The 20,299-nt window shown below is 45.0% G+C and overlaps 1 protein-coding gene across 17 annotated transcripts in view; it reads left to right on the top strand.

Annotated features, from left to right (window-relative positions):
* Window positions 1-4,028: 4,028 nt before the first annotated feature.
* Window positions 4,029-20,299, top strand: part of USP18 (ubiquitin specific peptidase 18) — a 30,200-nt gene continuing 13,929 nt past the window's right edge. For 5 of the 17 annotated variants that reach the window (XM_081591553.1, XM_081591560.1, XM_081591557.1 and 2 more), the window contains exons 1-4: window positions 4,085-4,269; window positions 14,782-14,892; window positions 16,003-16,099; window positions 17,129-17,274. In XM_081591553.1, the coding sequence (XP_081447679.1) occupies window positions 14,889-14,892; window positions 16,003-16,099; window positions 17,129-17,274 (247 nt within the window). In that variant the 5' untranslated portion in view covers window positions 4,085-4,269; window positions 14,782-14,888. Of the gene's footprint in view, window positions 4,270-8,471; window positions 8,643-14,781; window positions 14,893-15,796; window positions 16,100-17,128; window positions 17,275-20,299 lie in introns of those variants that run through there. The other 12 variants (XM_081591548.1, XM_081591550.1, XM_081591549.1 and 9 more) reach the window with 3 other exon arrangements.

Consider the following 20,299-nt stretch of genomic DNA (forward strand, 5'->3'; position numbering starts at 1 on the left):
TAATGTTTGGCAGAGGTTGAGGTGGGGGGTGGGGGGATGGAAGTAGGTGTGTTTATGAAGGGTGACCTATGGGATGCTTGAGTCCATGGACATGTTCTGCATGAACATTGGCTGCATTGGTGTTAATATCCTGGTTGTGATATTGTTGCAGAAACCAGTACTTGAGAAACCAAGCACCACCCTCGGAGAGTTGGAGAACTCAGGTTTATTATGCCGGCGGGCCCAGAGGAGTTAACACTCCAAGCCCTGAGCCCCGAACAAAGGAACTACAGAGTTTTTATAGACAGACTATAGTGGGCAACACTAACTGTTAATAGGCTGGATTAAACTAAGGGGTTTTGCGCACACGGGAACAGCAGTCAGGGTGGGAAGGGGAATGCCTGGCCTGGACCGGCATGATTAAGCAGGTTTGCAGAGGCTAGGTGATTGCAAAGAGCAGGACAAGGGTGAGTGAGATAAACTCCAGTTCCTAGTATTGCAAGTCCCCACTTTCTGAGACTACGTGACCTACGTGATCTAGCCCTTGCAAGGGGCAAACTGAGCTAGAGGCAGAAGGAGAAGGAGGTTATGTAAAATTTTAAATTTTCCTCTTCAATATGTGCCACAGTCCTACTAGATGGGAGAACTCGAATCTCTCTGCATGATTTCTTACAATTATCTCAAAATCAAAAATTTAATCATAAAAAACATAAATGAAGGAGATTATGGCTTAGATTCTGTATTGGAAAAGAGTTGATATAAAGGACAGTACTGGGATAGCTGGTGAAGTTTGAATATTGAATATTTTGAAAATAACGCACTGGTCATAGCAAACACCCTCTTCCAACAAGACAAGAGAAGACTCTACACATGGACATCACCAGATGGCCAACACTGAAATCAGATTGATTATATTCTTTGCAGCCAAAGATGGAGAAGCTCTATACAGTCAGCAAAAACAAGACCGGGAGCTGACTGTGGCTCTGATCATGAACTCCTTATTGCCAAATTCAGACTTATATTGAAGAAAGTAGGGAAAACCACTAGGCCATTCAGGTATGACCTAAATCAAATCCCTTACGATTATACAGTGGAAGTGAGAAATAGATTTAAGGGACTAGATCTGATAGAGTGCTTGATGAACTATGGACGGAGATTCGGGACATTGTACAAGAGACAGGGATCAAGATGATCCTCAAGAAAAAGAAATGCAAAAAAGCTAAATGGCTGTCTGAGGAGGCCTTACAAATAGCTGTGAAAAGAAGAGAAGTGAAAAGCAAAGGAGAAAAGGAAAGATATACCCATTTGAATGCAGAGTTCAAAGAACAGCAAGGAGAGATAAGAAAGCCTTCCTCAGTGATCAATGCAAAGAAATAGAGGAAAACAATAGAATGGGAAAGACTAGAAACCTCTTCAAGAATATTAGAGATCCCAAGGGAACATTTTATTCAAAGATGGGCACAATAAAGGACAGAAATGGTATGGACCTAACAGAAGCAGAAGATATTAAGAAGAGGTGGCAAGAATACACAGAAGAACTGTACAAAAAAGATTTCACAACCCAGATAATGAAGATGATGTGATCACTCACCTAGAGCCAGACATCCTGGAATGTGAAGTCAAGTGGGCCTTAGGAAGCATCACTATGGACAAAACTAGTGGAGGTGATAGAATTCCAGTTGAGGTATTTCAAATCCTAAAAGCTGATGCTGTGAAAGTGCTGCACTCAATATGCCAGCAAATCTGGAAAACTCAGCAGTGGCCACAGGGCTGGGAAAGGTCAGTTTTCATTCCAATCCCAAAGAAAGGAAATGCTGAAGAATGCTCAAACTACTGCACAATTGCACTCATCTCACACACTAGCAAAGTAATGGTCAAAATTCTCCAAGCCAGGCTTCAACAGTACGTGAACCATGAACTTCCAGATGTTCAAACTGGATTTAGAAAAGGCAGAGGAACCAGAGATCAAATTGTCGACATCTGTGGGATCATCAAAAAACCAAGAGAGTTCCAGAAAAACATCTACTTTTGCTTTATTGACTATGTCAAAGCCTTTGACTGTGTGGATCACAACAAACTGTGGAAAATTCTTCAACAGATGGGAATATCACACCACCTGACCTGCCTCCTGAGAAATCTGTACGCAGGTCAAGAAGCAACAGTTAGAACTAGACATGGAACAACAGACTGGCTCCAAATTAGGAAAGGAGAATGTCAAGGCTGTATACTGTCACCCTGCTTATTTAACTTATATGCAGAGTACATCATGAGAAACGCTGGACTGGATGAAGCACAAGCTGGAATCAAGATTGCTGGGAGAAATACCAATAACCTCAGATATGCAGATGCACCATCTTTATGGCAGAAAGCGAAGAACTAAAGAGCCTCTTGATGAAAGTGAAAGAGGAGAGTGAAAAAGCTGGCTTAAAGCTCAGCATTCAGAAAACTAAAAGCATGGCATCCGGTCCCATCACTTCATAGCAGATAGATGGGGAAAAAGTAGAAACAGTGACAGATTTTATTTCTTTGGGCTCCAAAATCACTGCAGATGGTGACTGCGGCCATGAAATTAAAAGATGCTTGCTACTTGGAAGAAAAGTTATGACCAATCTAGCTGCTGCTGCTGCTAAGTCGTGTCAGTCGTGTCCGACTCTGTGCGACCCCATAGGCTACTCCGTCCCTGGGATTCTCCAGACAAGAATACTGGAGTGGGTTGCCATTTCCTTCTCCAGTGCATGAAAGGGAAAAGTGGAAGTGAAGTCGCTCACTCGTGTCCGACTCTTAGCGACCCCATGGACTGTAGCCTACCAGGCTCCTCTGTCCATGGGATTTTCCAGGCAAGAGTACTGGAGTAGGGTGCCATTGCCTTCTCCGGTATGGATGTGAGAGTTGGACTATTAAGAAAGCTGAGCGCGGAAGAATTGATGCTTTTGAATTGTGGTGTTGGAGAAGACTCTGAGAGTCACTTGGACAGCAAGGAGATCCAACCAGTCCATCCTAAAGGAAATCAGTCCTGAATGTTCATTGGAAGGACTGATGCTGAAGCTGAAACTCCAATAGTTTGGCCACCTGATGCGAAGATGAGTCATTTGAAAAGAACCTGATGGCTGGGAAAGATTGAAGGCGGGAGGAGAAGGGGACAACAGAGGATGAGTTGGTTGGGTGGCATCACCGACTCAATGGACATGGGTTTGGGTGGACTGCAGGAGTTAGTGATGGACAGGGAGGCCTGGCGTGCTGCGGTTCATGGGGTCGCAGAGAGTCGGACACAACTGAGCGACTGAACTGAACTGATTGTTTCTGTTTTATGTTTTGGTGTTTTGGCCGTGAGGCATGTGGGATCTTAGTTCCCCAACCAGGGAGACCAGGGACCAACTCAGTCCCCCTGCTTTGGAAGGGGAAATCTTAACCACTGGACCACCAGGGGAGTCCTACTTAGCCTTTCTGAAAATTAGTATTCTCACCTATAAAACTGAAATAAAAATGGGGCCTCTATTAGGAACCTGTCATATAGACTGAATTAGGTTTAGAGCTTAGTAGCGAGCCTGGCATTTCTCAGGGACCCAGTGTACGTGAGGTTCTAAGGTGGAAGCGTTCACTTTCTTTTCCCCACCGGCTCTGCGTCACAGCGGGGTCCCCGTCCCCGCCCCTGCGCCGCCCCAAGAGCACCAGAGAACAGCGGGCTTTGTATTGTATCTATCTACCAGAAGTCATCGAATCTACAAGCCATTCAATTTTAAGATACCCAATTTAAGAAATTACATCATTGCTTCAAGAAAGAAATAAAATGCTGCCACGTGTATTAAATGTCAAACGATTGTAAAACACCTCCGAATGACTACGGAGATCTTAAAATGTCCAAACAAGAGCTTATTCTAAGAACCAGCTTAGGCCTTGTTCTGCAAACGGCGCTGCACATTCAAACGCGAAACCAGTTGCAGAGGCACGGACTCGGCGTCACGGGCGGCCGCCTCCGCTGAGTTTCGCTTTCAGTTCGCTGGAAACGAAAGCCTGGCTGCAGGGCGGGGGCGGGGACGGGGCGGGGACGGGGATGTGGGCGGGGACAGAGATGCTGGCGCCAGGGCGCCCGGTGCGCGGGGACACAGAGGGCCAGAAGTAGGGCACCGAGGTGAGGACAGGGGCGCGGGGACAGACGTGGGGACCGAGGTGGATTGACAGGGCCCTGCCCGCCGCGCCAGCCCCGCATCCTCCTGGAGGGCCCGACACTGTGGCTGAGCTTCCCCCACATTCGACTTGGCAGCGCGGGTCTGACGCGTTGCGGCTCTTAAGGCAAGTTTGGTGGTACTTACTGGAAACTTTATCTCCGGGGAAGATAAGGCGGGACTCTGCTCGTTGCCTCGTGGATACTTACGGGATTTATTTGGGCTCCGCGGATTATAATAATGGTCTGTATTCGTTAATAGGTGTATTGGATCGATGCAGTTTTCCCACGCTGATGTACTGATTTAGACTTTTTGCATGACTTAAAGAAGAAATTGCAAAACTGTCGAAGTTTGTAAAAAAAATTCCAAAAAATGCAGACAAATCTGTGAGATAGAAATAAGGTTTCTTTTAATCCTCAACTCGCTATCATTTTATTGGGTACCTTGCCAGAAATTTTTATATGTACAACTCTTCAAAATTGCTCTGTAAGTTTGCTTTCCCCATACCTAACAGTATATTATGGACATCTTTCCATGGCAAGAGATACGGTAGGTCCACCTCATTGTAAAAACTGGTGAAAAATATGAGATGTACGTCTTTCTATTTAAACACTACATGGACATTTAGGTTCTTTCCCGTTTTTACTGGTATGGATGATACAACAGTATCGTTTATAGTCACAGTTGTGCGAATATATGAGCATATTTGTGGAGAGTTCCTATAAGTAGAATTGCTGGGTCAGTGGGCATACAAACTGAGAAATTTGAAAGATTTTGTTAAATTGTGCAAATCAGAATATTTTAGTCTGAATTTAGACCTTTAAACCTAAAACTATTCTATGACCCCTGAAAATCTGGACTTAAAGTGTTTTGAAAATTAAAGCAGAGCCTTTACTTGCATGCTTTACGGCATTGAGGTAGCTATACTTTGAAATCGTTGAAATAGGGGCAAAAATTTAAAACATTTCTTTTTGGTGGCTCAGACGGTGAAGAATCTGCCTGCTATGCGGGAGACCTGGGTTTGATCCCTGGGTTGGGAAGATCCCCTGGAGAAGGAAATGGCAACCCACTCCAGTATTTTCACCTGGAGAATTCCATGGACCTAGGAGCCTGGTGGGCTACAGTCCATGGTGTCACAAAAGAGTCAGACATGACTGGGTCACAAAAGAGTCAGACCTGACTGAGCGACTGACACATACTTTCCATTTGGTGTTACACTGTGAGGGTGAGGTGGGGGCTTCAGCCTGGACATTTAGGAGGTCTGCTGTGCTCATAGGAACCGACAGGCCATCAGCTAACAGGGACACAGCTCCATCCTGGTTTTTGGATCTCTATCAAGGAACTGGAAAAAAAAGAAAAAAAGACTTTTTATATTTTTTTAACCAATAAAAATTCGGTGCACAGTATGGATGCTTTTATATTAAATATGGTGATGAGCTTGCAAAGAGGTTTCATCTGGAGTGTTTCAATATGTGTGCCCAGCGCATTACCATTACTGGAGAAGCACACACAAACGTGAAATATGAGCTCTGAATCTGTTGCCATGATGGGTTGGATTTGGACTGTGAGGCTTGCATCACATTCCAGGCTGATAGGTTTTGTTCCTCTTTGGGCATTTAAGGACAGAGTTGGTTTTCCTTGCAGAGAGTCTAGTAGTGAGTGAAGAGCCCAATTAGAGCCCGGGCCAGCCCAGGTTTCCTACATCGCGTCTTATGCTGTTTCTCTGAAGTCTCCGGTTGTTTCTGTGGCTACAATGGTGGCCAGTCTAAGCCAGCTGTTTCTGTCCTTCACATCTCCCATTTATTTATAAGAGTAAAAATTTTAGGAAGAGTGGGTTTAGTTTTGTTCTTTGGAACCTAAAATTTTATTAAATAAGAGACTATTTTTCAGAGCAATTTTAGGTTCGCAGCAAAATTGAGTACACAGAGTTCCTATATACCTCCTGCCCCTCCAGCCTCCTCCACAGTAAACAGTTTGTTACAATTTATGATCGTAGGTCATTATCATCCAAAGTCTGTGCTTTATATTAGGGTTCATTGTTTTGTGCTTTCTATGAATTTTGACAAATGTATAATGACATGTATCCACCCTGTATCAGACAGAATTGTCTCACTGCCCTAAGAATCCTGTGTTGGAGCTCATTTTTCAGTCAGGCATTGAGTTTGAAAATTCAGCATTCTTAAAATATTCCTCAAAATATATCCATTCTCCTGTCCCCCGTTACCACCTGCTTAGCTCACTTTCCCCATCCTTCTCAGATCTTTAAGTTTCGCTTTCCTCTCTTTTTTGCCCCACCTACCAGTGTCCTTTGTGACTAGCTCTGAAATTCCCTTCCTTTCTCTGTTGCCCTTTGGCATCTGGCCTCTCACCTCTCCAGATGGTACCTCCACTGGGTTTTACTGTCTTATTTTCAAGGTCTGGCAGACTGCAGAGTAATGTCTCTGGAAAACAGGCTGATCCCTTCCTACTGTTTCATCAGATTTCCTTCGATGTGGTCTCAAAGTCCTAGGTTTTGCTCATGAAATTGTCAACTGCCATCATTTCTCTGTCAGTTTAACTTTTCTAGGCTGAGCCTCATAAGAGGAGCTTATAAGAGGAACAACTGTTTATGACTATTGAAAATATTTACTAAAAAAAGAGACTGTTATCTGAGCCATTTAACATGAGTCTGTTAATTATGCCACTTATATTTAGCTGTTTCCAAGCTTCTTATGTTCTCCTCCCTTCACCTTTTATAAAAGGATTGAGAAAAAATTGTAAAACTTCTCATTCCTAATTCACTGATTTTTTGGATCTTAGAATAGAAACACTATTGCTAACAAAGGCTCCCTTAAAAGATATTAAATCTACGCCTTAAATGATTTATTGCTTATTTAAAATCATATTAATTATAGGAAATTAAGAGAAATAATCCAGGGAAAGACAAAAATGATTTGTAACCAATTGGAATTACGTTTTAATGACATTTTTTATATATTTTGTCCCAGTCTTTTTTTCTCTGTGTGTGTAGTTATGTTTTATAAAATTGTGCTCATGCTATGTAATTTGTAAAATACAGAAAGAAAATAGGCTGTAAAAATGAATTTTGGTGAACAGTCTTCACATAGAATTTTGTATGTATCTCTATTTCTTGAAGCCAGAATCCCGGAGCAGAGTCATGTTAATCAGTAGTCTTTCAGCTAAAAGTGTCAGGAACCCATTTCAGGCTAATTTTAAAAACAGCAGAGGGGATTCTGAATGGAGACCTGGGGGCAGGCATCTGGAGGCTGGGTTGGTCCAGGGCCTCAGCTGGTGGTCTCCGGACTCTGTCTCCTTCTCCGTGTCTTGATTCTGTTACCTGCCATTGGCTCTTTTCCTTGGCTGGGGGTTTTTCTCCCTGTAGTGGGAAAGATGGTCTGATTTACAATCTTCTGGCCTAAAATCTCATCTAAGAAGTCTAAAGGCTGATTATTAGCAGTCCTGATTGGGTCACGTGACCATTGCTGAAACAGCCACCATGAGCCCTGTGAGCCAGGCCTCTGAGCCAGGCATTGGGTGTGAGCTCCACCCAGTCTTCATAGTCTGAAAGTTGAGAGAGTTTTTGTAAAGAAAAAGTGAGTCTGCTACCAAAAGGTGGGGTACTGGGCTGCAGCAATGACAGCTGTCCACTAGAGTCGTTTTTGGGGTTGTGGTGCACGTTGCCGAGTGTGCGCCCAGGCTGACTGTGGTTGTCCACTCCCCGTGGCCACGTGTGGATGAGGAGCTGCTGCTGTGCACCTCGTCTGGGTCTGCACAGGTGACACCTTGAGATCTTCACTGCTGACGCCTTAAATGGAAATAAAGCAGCCGGGAAATCATGCCCCTTTAGGGAGAGCGATACTGGAACTGAACTGAAAACAGTCTTCATGAAATGACTTGAAGGTAGCTGGTCTACACGCACACCTCTGTGCCGGTGGTCAGGCCCCTGCAGCCTGAACTTGGTCAGTGCTTGTCTAGAATAGCTTCTCAGCTTTAACGCGCCCGTAGGCACATTTACCCGGGAATCTTGTCAAAATGCAGATTCCAGTCCTGCCTCTTTAACAGATTTCAGGTGATGCTGATGCCACTGGTCCAGAGACCTGCCTTTCTAGTGACAAGATATTAGACAAGTGGTTGCCAATATTTTAGCAAAACGAAAGAAAACCTCCCCTTCAGATAAGAATTATATTCTCAAAAAAAAAAAAAGAATTATACTCTCAATATCCATTAATTGAGAAAACACACTGGAAGTTACTACATATTCAGAAAAGCTTTTACACCTTTTGGCAGAACACTAAAGGGCTGAGTGTTAAATTCAATGTTTGTTTACAGGTGAGGCCATCTGCCTCTCGCCTGTGCTGAAATGCACTCCAATTTCAGCACATTGCTGGGGTTGAAGAATCGGAGGATCTTACAGCTGGTGTCGCCGGAGAAGCATTTGGATTCTCAACAAGGCTTTTAGTGTGGTTACTTCTTCAGTAGTTTCCAGTGAACAAACTGCAGGTGCTAAGTTCTGCAAACTACAGCATCAGGGTGTGTGTGTGTGTGTGTGTGTGTTATTGTTTGCTGCTGCTGCTGCTACTAAGTCGCTTCAGTCGTGTCCGACTCTGTGCGACCCCATAGACAGCAGCCCACCAGGCTTCCCCATCCCTGGGATTCTTCAGGCAAGAATACTGAAGTGGATTGCCAGTTCCTTCTCCAGTTAGGAAAGTGAAAAATGAAAGTGAACTCTCTTAGTCGTGCCCGACTCTTCGCAACCCCATGGACTGCAGCCAACCAGGCTCCTCTGTCCGTGGGATTTTCCAGGCAAGAGTACTGGAGTGGGTTGCCATTGCCTTCTCCGTTATTATTTGAATAGCCTTTTAATCACATAGTGTCTGCTATTCCGTAGTGTTTGAACATCTCACATTAAGTTTGTGGCAAAACCATTCCAAAATCTCTGATGAAGTACGACGAAACTGTCTCGCTGTCTTTCTCTGACCAGGATTTCTTGTTACATTCTTCTGTGCTATAGTTACCTCCTGGACACATACTGAAGGGTGTGAACAAAACACTGTATGCCAGACCTGCTATATAATTTGTGGGTCCCCTCGTAAAGTAAGAACATGGGGCTCCTTATTAAACAATTGTGAAGAATTTCAAGACTGCAACAGGGGAGCGTTAAACCAATCCAGGCGCTTCTGAGTGTGTCTTTGCAGCTACACCGGTTATGTACTCATCAAGCCAGCCCTGACTATGTCTGTGACCGCCAAACCATTCATAGCCTTCATCTTGTTTGTTCCACTGTTGATGACAACTGTATGACATTGACTTTTGAAAAACTGGCTTTCCAGTCTATAAATATTCTTCAGTCAAACTTTTTAGAAGAGAATCTGACTGGATTCACCATTAACCCATCATGCTATTTAAAATGGGCTCTGGTTGTTTCTGCCTGTTCAAATGCTTGGTGTATATGATACAGAAGTAGCACATTTAAAATGATCACTGTTTATTCGATGTGTACAGCAGAATGTAATTCAGAAAATTTATTTTTAGAAACGTATTCTCCAGAGCAGGTTGTCCTTAGGATTCATAGTTTAGGTAACTGTCAAAAGTCAAGCATTTGATTTCCAACCATTGAATTGAGTGACCATTTAAAGTCATCATTCAGATAAGAGTTTTTAACCTCCACAAGTAGACTAGATCTTAAAAAGAGCGGTGTGCTTGATTCATATGTATAGTCTCTGATTTTTGAAGTTTGACAAGTGTGAACAAACTGTGTTTTGGGCGTTTGGCTTCTTTTCAGATTTTTTTATATTGTTTCTTACACCTGGATTGAATAATGATTTATTCTTGATTTTTTGTAGATATTTTTGGAGTTTTTCCTCCTGATGATAAGTGGTAAAACTGATGTTCTGGTTTAAATTCATCTACACAAGATTTGAAGTATTTGCAAAAAAGAAATAATTTGCAGATACGGTTTTTTCTTGAAAGACTCGTGACTTAATTACAATTACATAATTAAAATTTAAATACAATTCTTACAGATTATTTTGCTTAATATGAGAAGCCTGACATACCAAACAATTTTGCAAAGCGTAGAATTGTTACACTCTAACTCTGTTATTCTAAATTACTTTAAAATTTAATAAAATTGCCTAACATAGCTTTGTAAATCAGCTATATTCTAATAAAAAATTTTCATAAAGTTGTAAGCCAAAAAAGACATAATATTCTCTATAAGCTATTTAGCAAACGTATTCACTCTTTACTACATGTATTTTCAATTTCTTTTCCTTTTTTAATTTTTTAAAATAATTTTATGCACATAATTAGTGGTCCAAACCATTCACTGTTGCAGCATCTTTCTTTTGAAATGAAAATTATGCTTTAGTGTCTCAACATAGAAAGTATATGAGATTCTCTACCCTAAGTTGTGTGGATCATTTGCAACTGGATCTTCAGATATTAAAGTTTATCCAGGTGACCCCCCTTTTTTGTTACACTGCTCACCTGAGTGGTGGCCACAGTGACCATTCAGTCACGTGCCAGTGCAGGGACACCAGAAGGGACACTGAGGTGGGCGTTTGGTTGTTGGCCTCTCAAAGGCTGAGGCCAAGGAGTGGATGGATCTTAGCTGAATAATAATAAAGTGAAGCTCTGCTCTGGTACTTCCTACTCCATCTGAAAAATGGAAGTCTTCACACAGTGTTTGGCGTGCGTTTGGATACAGTGCCACTTTCGTCCAGAGGTCTGGCTGTAGATGGGAACGTCTGGTCTTTCTGTCAGATCTAGGGTTTGGTGTGTTGTCTTTTACTATCTGTCCTTCAGGGTGTGCTCCGGTCTGCCTACTTGGTACTCTGCTCTGCCTGGTCATTCCCCTGCATCCCACTAGGGGGCAGGGCTGACGCACCCACATGATTCGGCTTCTGCTTTTCTCGCTGGAGACAGAGCTCTGAGGGAATCTGCCTTTAAGGTTAGGGTTCTTCTTAATTTAATTAATTAAACTGAGTGCCTTTGCGGAAAATCCTGGGAGTGATCTGTGATTCAGACTTGTCATCAGTTGGTCAGCTCCATGTTCCCTGCTGGGCTGTGCAGTGTGAGTGACTCCTTCATGCCCGTGTCAGACCTGTGTCTTCATGCCTGTGTCTTGTCTCTTCAGACTGCTGGCCTTGACTCCAAGTTCCAATTAATTCATTAGCTAGTGAATAATAAATAAGTGCTTATGAACCCCTTTCCCCTAGCTGGAACCTTACTGGCAAGTACATGCTTTCTGCTTGTCTCTTCCCTCTGCTTTCCTGTTGGAGGTAGTGGCCTTTTTGATCATAGTTATCCATTTAAAAAGCTTTATCTCCCATGCCCATTGATGCCTGAACAATGTAATATCTCATTTTCCTTGAGTTTGAATTACAAAAGAAATATTATATATTGTCTTCTAAGAATTGTCTTTTGACTCAGCACTGTTTCTAAGATTCACCCTTTCGGGACATGTTCACTCAGTATTATTTCACTGTGTAAATTTATTACAGCCCATGCACCCATTCTTCTGACCTTTTGGCCAAGTGTTTGGATTGTTTCCATGTTCTTGCTGTACAAACAGGACCGATGTGAACATTCTTGTATATGTTTTCAGGGATGCATGTAAGAATTTCTCTTTAGAATTTTTGGGTTGAAGTTAAGTGAAACTAGATGATGCCGAATTGTTTTCCCAAGCGATTGTACCATTTTACACCCCCCCCCCCCAGTGGTGTATAAGAGATCCTATTTATCTACATTCTTTCCAACACTTGGTTCAATCAGGTTTTTTTTTTTTGGCTGCACTGAGCCCTTGTTGTGGTGCACAGGCTTTCTCTACTTGTGGAGTGCTGGCTGTAGAGCACGGGCTCAGTAGTTGTGTCGTATGGGCTTAGTTTTCCTGTGGCATGGGGGATCTTCCCTGAACAGGGATTGAACCCGTGTGCCCTGCATTGGAAGGTATATTCTTAACCACTGGACCACCAGGGGAGTCCCCAGAATTCTTAACCGATGCCAACTGAACAGTGTAAAATGGTATCTCATTATGATCAAGGTTTGCAGTTCCCTGACCCCTAGTGACCACTTAACTTTTTATAAAACTTCAAATTCTGGAACTCTACATTTTTCCAGTCCTGACTTGGATTCACCTATGCAGATTTGCTCAGAGTCCTTTGCACACTCTTCCCACATGCTCCTCCCCCAACCACTGGGCTTCTTTGCACATCACCTGCCTTGCCCCAAGATGTCCTTTATTTTAAACCATACCCTTTCCTCCATAATAAACTCAGATCCAGACCAACTTTTCCCACAAAACTTGCCCTTGTGAACATCAGGGAATTTAGGTCACTTCATTTAAACACTGAGTCCTAATGGGCCTCTCAGCCAGTGGCTAAAGTGCAGATGGGTGCAAGGCATTTAGCTACGTTTATTAATAACCTTAATAAACCTTCCCTGGTGGTCCAGTGGTTAAGACTCTGTGTTCCTCATGAAGGAGCCTGAATTCAATCCTGGTCAGGGAACTAGATCCTGTCCACTGCAACTAAGAGATCCCTCGTGCTACAGCTAAGATCCAGCGCAGCCAAATAAATGTTAAAACCAAGCCCTTAACTTTGTACACTGTGACCTTGTAATTATATTTCTAAGAATCTCTCCCAAATATTGATTTAGCAACTGGTTGTATCTGATGGTCAGGTAAGTTAGAAAGCCACAGACTTATTTGCACTGGGATAGGGAAACGATGGTCATGAATTTGCGCAAGCTCTGGAGGATAAAAAACAGGGAAGTCTGGTGTGCTGCAGCCCATGGGGTCGCAAAGAGTTGGACACGACTAAGCGACTGAACAACAACAAGGGGAATGATTGAGCAAACAGTATGGGTTGTGGCCTCAGCTTAGACTCTGGGCAGGCCTGAGCCCCGAGCTGCCGGCAAAGCTGAAGCCCTTTCAGCAGAACTCAGTGAGATGAAAAGGCAGGAGGCAGTGGGAGGCCTGGGTGTGGATCCCACTTCCATGTCAAGTCTGCTTGTAGACACAAGGGAACCTTTGTGCATGGATCGCTGTGTTGGGCAGTGCCCTGCAGACACCCGTGTGTACTCTGGGCAGGTACGGACAGGGTACGGTGCTTGCGACCTTGTTCCGAGACTCCTGAGATTCCAAGCATACCTGGGGAGGACGCACAGGTAGCTGAAGTCTGTGCTGTCTGGAGGAAGTGGGTTCTGGTTCACATGACCTCGTTTACAGCTGTGGTTTTGTTGCATCTATGACCTTTGGTTTGCCTGAGGAAAAATCAAATACGTAGAGAAAGGTTTTATACCTAAAGATATTCACTGTAGTTTTTTTTTTTTTTTAAGTAATGGTAAATAATTGAAAACAACCAGAATATTCCACAGTGTTTGTTGCTATATTAGGAATCATTGTGAAATGGTTGATAATGTACAGCTTTTTCTATCTCATGTTACAACAAGAGTTTTCCCAAGTCATTTTAAGCGCTTTACAAATTTTCTTGTGTGCTGATATAGCAACAAAATTACAGGCCTCTGTCAATGACCCGTGACCATGGACGGGGAAAAGGAGGAAGCCCAGGGCAGGAAAGAATGTGTGATAAAGTTTATTATGTGAGTATGCACACATGGGCATGGTGTTTGGGTTCCCAAGGACATTTGCCAGTCAGTGCTGGCTGAGTGTCAGCATTTCTTGGTGGAGCCTGTGAAGAAGAAGGGTGTATACTGTGTGTGTGTGTGTGTGTTGTCTAAGAAAACTCAATAGACTGAGGACCTGCTGTTGACTTGCTCCTCCGTTGATGGTGTTGTCCCAGCTGAGATGATCGTGGGAGAGGTGTGCTGGGGAGCACCCTTGGGAAGACACCAGGGCGGGGGGCAGGGAGAAGTGAGCACAGCAGGGTGGGCAAAGGGGGAATTCGAACAGCCAGACTCTGTGACAGAGGCCTCAGCTGATCCTGAGGGGAACTCGGGACTGGGTGACCCTTCAGAGCTATCACACCTTCAGGCAGGTGGTAAGGCCCTCATGCCCCTCATTGTCCAACCCCTGGAGAGGGACTGGACCAGCTGTCTTCACTGGGGTGATTTCCTCGGGGGCCTCAGTGGGGGCTGTCGACCACCAGCACCCATCGGCCTGGGGAAGGGCTTCTGTCCTGCCAGAGTCTGGGTGTTGCCACCTCCCACCACAGGCAACATAGCTGTTCCCACATCAGGGTACAATGAGCCAGGTATTGGGATGGTCCTGTGCACCACACCCATGGGGCGTCAATAGCACCCAGGCTTCCCCGCCGAGGAGCCAGGACAGGCTTCCTCGGGTCCAGCGTGAGTGAGGACAGCCTTCAGGCAGTGGCACTGATGGCCTCCAGGGATGGTTTGGGCCTGGGATTGAGCAGCAGGGAGACCCAGGTGTATGGCCTGGACCCTTGGTGAATGTGGAGCCGTTCGCCTGAATAGAAAGCCCGGAGGTAGGGGGAGAGGTTGTGGCCATGGGTCTTGATGAGGAGACAGTCGGGACGAGGGACCACGAGGACAGTGCTCGCCAAGTTGTCGTTTCTCGCCCAGAGCTTTGTGGCTGGTCTCCCCAGACACTGACCCTCTAAGACTGGCCCTCGGAAGTCCAAACTGGTCACACAGATGTTCCTCTTCTTCACAGAGGGCCCCCCAAGGCCAGCTCATGAGAGCTCTTCTGCGAAGTGAGATCGAGCTGTCCTGAAGACGCCTGCAGCTGCCGTCGGTCCGGGGACCTTGGAGCAACCACTGATGGGTACGTGCCGGGACCCCCGCCGGTCCTGGCGGTCTCCACGTTTCTCGGCAGAGTGTATCGAGAAGGACGAGGCAGAGGAAGCCCAAGCCCACCAGCCGAGACCCTGCTTCTGCTCTTTTGTCTGCATAGAAACGCTTTGCTTATCCACTGGACCCTGAAGCCATGGAGCCGTGTGGTCGATGAGGCCTGCTCTCTTGTACCTCTACTTCTGCAGCTGTGCAGTGGGGACTGTTGAGCTCCTGAGCACATAGGCTTGTTGGGAAGAATGGGGACCACTTTAATCCCGCACCTGGCATGTTGTGGCCCCCAGCGCTCCCTGGGCGCTAGTGTGTCTAGTAACCAGGGGCTTCTGCTGAGTGGGGAGCAGACATCTGTGGCCCTGCTGGCCCAGATTCCTGGTTCTTGTTGCCCTAGCATGTACCCCAGAGCCCTTTCCCCAGGAACTCTGAGAAAGTGGACTCCCTTCCTCTTAAATGACATACCTTGTGGGGTCTGCTGAGCCCAGGATGGGTGGGAAGGGGGAGGTTGGTAGTTAGTAGGTCAGAGAAATGCTCTCTTGGTTTTCTCACATCCACGTAAGTTCCCTGTAGCTTCCAGCTTCTTGAGGTGAGTTTAGATGAGGTGGGTCCCCCAAGCTTTCTCTTGATTTCCTCCCACTGTGTGGTAGGGCCTGGGTAGGGCGTTTGCACCAGGATCTGGAATAGACTGTCTGGGAGGATGTTCTCGCCCCTGACCCCATGGATGCCCACCGTGACCCAGCTCTGCGGGGCAGCTGCCAGGCAGGGCTCCGAGCTCCTCCAGGTGCTGTCTGTAGTTTTCTCTTCCTCTGCTCTTACTGCTGCACTGTTAGCAGTTTGACAGCAAGTGATGCCCCTGGTTGTGGCGTGTCTCTTTCCTGGACGGTGGAGACTTCGGCTGCTGTTTCACTTTTCAGAGGCTGGTGTTTCTCTCTTGTTTCCAATTTGTTTGCAAGCTCCTTAGTGAATTCTTTGTGCCTCTGGGAGTCCTTCGTAGGATTGCACGTCCTCACGAGGGCCAAGAAGAATGTTTGGTGTTTGCTGAGTTCCATGGAGGGCCTTTCTTGCAGTGTCTTCCCTCTGCTCCTTGCAGGCCCAGTCGGTTTACACAACATTGGACAGACGTGCTGCCTTAACTCCCTGATCCAGGTGCTTGTTAGAAATGTGGGATTTGCCAAGATACTGAAGAGGTAAGACCATTGTTAAGGCAAATAAATGTGTGTATTGTTTTTTGTTTTTGTTTATTCAGTTATTCACAGTTATTTGGACTTTGAGAAGTCTTCTTTCAGAAGCTGCCAGAGAAGAGATCTTGTTTTGTACAATCTGGACTATACATTGTAATCATCTAGGAAGTTTGAAAAAATGTGAAATGCCGATCCCATCCCAAATACTTGGTTTCACTTGGGGTCTGGATGGGTGTCTAGGGTGGGGCCCAAGCATTGGTACTTTCCAGAAAACTCCTCAGATGATTCTAAAATGCAGCCAGACTGAGAACCACTGATTTGGTTAAAAGGAAGTTGGGGTAGTATCAGTGGGCGGGTCCGTGAGTCTGTTGATTTTTCTCAAAACAGCACACACACACACACACACACACACACACACAGAGTACACACACTGTGAAAACCCTTCTTCTCAGTGGGTTCTGCCAGGAAGTGTTGAGGCTCAGCCAGCAGTGACTGAGTGGAACACCATGCCAGTGTGTGCACATTCACATAATACACCTTATCGCTCATTCTTGTCTGCCCTGAGCTTTCTCCTTTTCCCGTTTCATGGACATGGGAGGTTGCCTGTAATTAAACAAATCATTGCCAGAATACACTGACGTTCCTTGCTGTGTCCTTCCCAGGACTAGACTTTACTTGCTGTTTCCCTTTGAAGGACTTCAGGATGGGCATGTGCTATGGACCCAGGACCTACTGCTCTTGCCCTTTGTCTTGGTGTGATTCTCGTGCAGGGTGGGGAGAGGGTGCCCCATCTCGAGAGGATGCTCTATAGCTGATTTGCTGACATGGCTGTCCTCAGCCTTGTCTGTACATTTTAGTCGTCTGGGAAATAAAAATTTTGATAACTGGGCCCCACCCCCAGAAATCCTGATGTGGTCCATCTGCAGAGTGGCCCGGACATGGAGATTTTTGAAAGTTCTCCCAGGTGACTCTAGTGTGGCCCTGGTGTTGAGAACAGTGGAGAGAGGGAGGTTTGTGGCTCTTCTCACCCGGCAGGATAACGGTGCCAGGTGGAGCTGAGGAGCAGAGGAGGAGTGTCCCCTTCCAGCTGCTCTTGCTGCTGGAGAAGATGCAGGACAGCCGGCAGAAGGCGGTGCGGCCCACGGAGCTGGCCTACTGTCTGCAGAAGTACAACATTCCGTGTAAGACGGTCCTCCTGCTCTGGCTCCTGGCCTGGTGCTCTGAGGGGAAGGGGAACTCTCTTGAAGGGGTGAGGGAGAGGGAGCAGAAGAGAGGAGAGTGGAGGAAAGGAGGGGCCTGATGGCCCTTGAGTGCACAGGAAGGAAACCCTCCTTGTGTTGGACGCCCGTGTATGGATCTGAAATACCTTAAATAGCCCTCATCTCGCAGGGACAGCATTCGTTTCGTTATTCATGTGTTACTTTCGTATTCACTCTTTTCCTGCCTCTCAGTGGAGTAAGTCAGCCTAAGAGTCTCCTCAAAGCTGGTTCAGCTGCAGGTAAAGCAGCCTAAAATGAAAGTGAAAGTTAAGTCGTTCAGTTGTGTCCGACTCTTTGCAACCCTATGGACTATAGCCTACCAGGATGCTCCATCCATGGGATTTTCCAGACAAGAGTACTGGAGTGGGTTGCCATTTCCTTCTCCAGGGGATCCTCCCAACCCAGGAATCGAACCCGGGTTTCCTGCATTGTAGGCAGAAGCTTTACTGTCTGAGCCACCAGGGAAGCATCCTAAGGAAACAGAATAAAGGATTTGTAAGGAGAAATCATATTCTACGAAAGGAAACTCTTAAATAGCTTAGTTTTTTTTTTAAACAGACTCAAATGAAATATACGTCACATACTATAAATTCAGTCGTTTGAAAGTACAGTTCAGAGGTTTTTAGGATTTCAGAGAGTTGTGGAATTCTCCTCACAGTCTAAATTTAGCAAATTTTTATCATCCCCCCAAAGAAATCCTCTACCCATTAATTGCTCACCATTCTCCTTTGTTTTCTTCTAGGTTTCATACTTCTAGCTCTTGGATCTAGACCCGTGCTTCATTTAGAGTTAGATTTTGTGAGTGGTGTGCGGTAGGGGTCCAGCTTCACTCTTTTGCGTGTGGTATCCAGTTGTTTCAGGGCCACTTGTTGAAGGTACTCCTCTCTTCTTGCTCACTGAGCTCTTTTTCCTTATCCCAGTGAGTGTCCTCTCACCTCATCCTGGCAAACTTCTCTCAGCCATCCTTGTGAGGCAGGCCTGGTGGTGATGATCTCTTAGTGTTTCTCTGTCTGGGAAAGCCTGTGTCTGTCCTTCATTTCTGAAGGACAGCGTTCCTGGATAAAGTTCTGTTTATCATCAGTCTCTCCTTTCATCCCTTTGTATATACCTTCCTACCTTCTCGCGGTCTGTAAGGTTTGTGCTGAGAATGTACTGATACCCTTATGAAGCGGGTTCCCTTGTGGGTGATAGGCTTCTTTTTTCATATAGCTTTTAAGATCTCTTTGATTAAAAAAAAATTATTTCTGGTTGCCTTGGGTCTTCGTTGCTTTGCGTGGGCCGTTTCTCTAGCTTGGGGGGGAGGTGGAGGCTACTTTTCCTTGCAGCGTGTGGGCTTCTCACTGTGGTGGCTTCTCTTGTTGCGGAGCACTGGCTCTAGGGCACGTGGGCTCAGCAGTTGCAGCTCCCAGGCTCTATCACACAGGCTCAATGTTGTAGCCCATGGGCTTAGTTGTGCTGTGACTTGTGGGATCCTCCCAGACCAGCGATTGAACCCGAGTCCTATCCACTGCACCACCAGGAATTCCTGTCTTTGACTTTTGACAGCATTATGATGTGTCTTAGAGAACTGCCAGTTGAGAGGAATATGTTTGGGTTCATGAACTTCAATGTCTGAATGTCTCCCCGGATTTGGGACGTCCCAGCCACTGTTTCTTGAGATACGTTTTCTACCCTTTCCCTTCTCTTCTTCTGGGACTCCGTCAAAGTGTAGGTTGTGTCCATGCACTGTAAGTTAGGTTGTTGATTTGAGATCTTTCTTGTTTTTTTAATGTAAGTATTTGTAGTCTGAATTTTTCCTCCAGCTTTGCTTTCACTGCATCCCATAATTTGGTATGTTGTTTTTTATTTTCATTTGTCTCTCAATATTCTCATTTTTTTCTGTTACACAACAAAGTGATTGAATATTTCTATACATTTCAAAATGAGCACCATAGGTCTAATTACCGTGGGCTACCATGAAAAGATATTATGTAATTATTAACTCTGTTCCCCACACTGTACATTTAATACCTGTGCTTCACTTATTTTGCAACTGGAAGTTTGTACCTCCTAATCTCCCTCACATATTTCTCTCCTCTCTCCACTTCACGCTGGAGACTGCTCAGGTTCCTTTGTTGTTGTTATTCAGTCGCTCAGTCATATCTGATTCTTTTGAGACCCCATGGAGTGCAGCATACCAGGTTTCCCTGTCCTTCAGCATCTCCTAGAGTTTGCTCAAACTCATGTCCATTGAGTCGATGATGCCATCCAACCATCTCATCCTCTGTGGTCCCCTTCTCCTCCTGCTATCAATCTTTCCCAGCATCAGGGTCTTTTCCAGTGAGTCAGCTCTTTGCATCAGGTGGCCAAATTATTGGAGCTTCAGCTTCAGCATCAGCCTTTCCAGTTAGGTTGTTTGTTTTCTTAGTGTTGAGTTTGAAGAGTTTTTCGTATATTTTGTATCTTTTTAAGATATCTCTTTTGTAAATATTTTGTCAATCTGTAGTTTGTTTTCTCATGCTCCTGACAGAGCAGAAATTTTTAATTTTAATGAAGTCCAACTTATCAGTTCTTTCTTTTATTGATTACACCTTGCTGTCATATCTAAAAAAATAATCACCAAACCCAAGGTTGTGTAGATTTAGTCTTATGTTATCTTTAGGAGTTTTATTTACAGTTTCGCATTTTACATTTAGGTCTGTTATCTATTTTGTTCATTTTTTCCTTTTTTAGGATGTAAGGTCTGTGTCCAGATTGGTTTTTTTCATGTGGATGTTCAGGTATTTTAGCAACATTTGGTGAAAACACTGGTTTCCATTGTGAAAGAGCAGTTGACAGTTGTTTCAGTCAGTTCGGTCATTCAGTCTTGTCTGACTCTTTGTGACCCCATGAACTGCAGCATGCCAGCCCTCCCTGTCCATCACCAACCCCTGGAGCTTGCTTAAATTAATGTCCATCGAGTCGGTGA

The sequence above is a fragment of the Giraffa tippelskirchi genome, chromosome 4, assembly GCF_054371585.1.
Source record: "Giraffa tippelskirchi isolate mGirTip1 chromosome 4, T2T-mGirTip1v1.2.pri, whole genome shotgun sequence".
NCBI classification, from domain to species: Eukaryota; Metazoa; Chordata; class Mammalia; order Artiodactyla; family Giraffidae; genus Giraffa; species Giraffa tippelskirchi.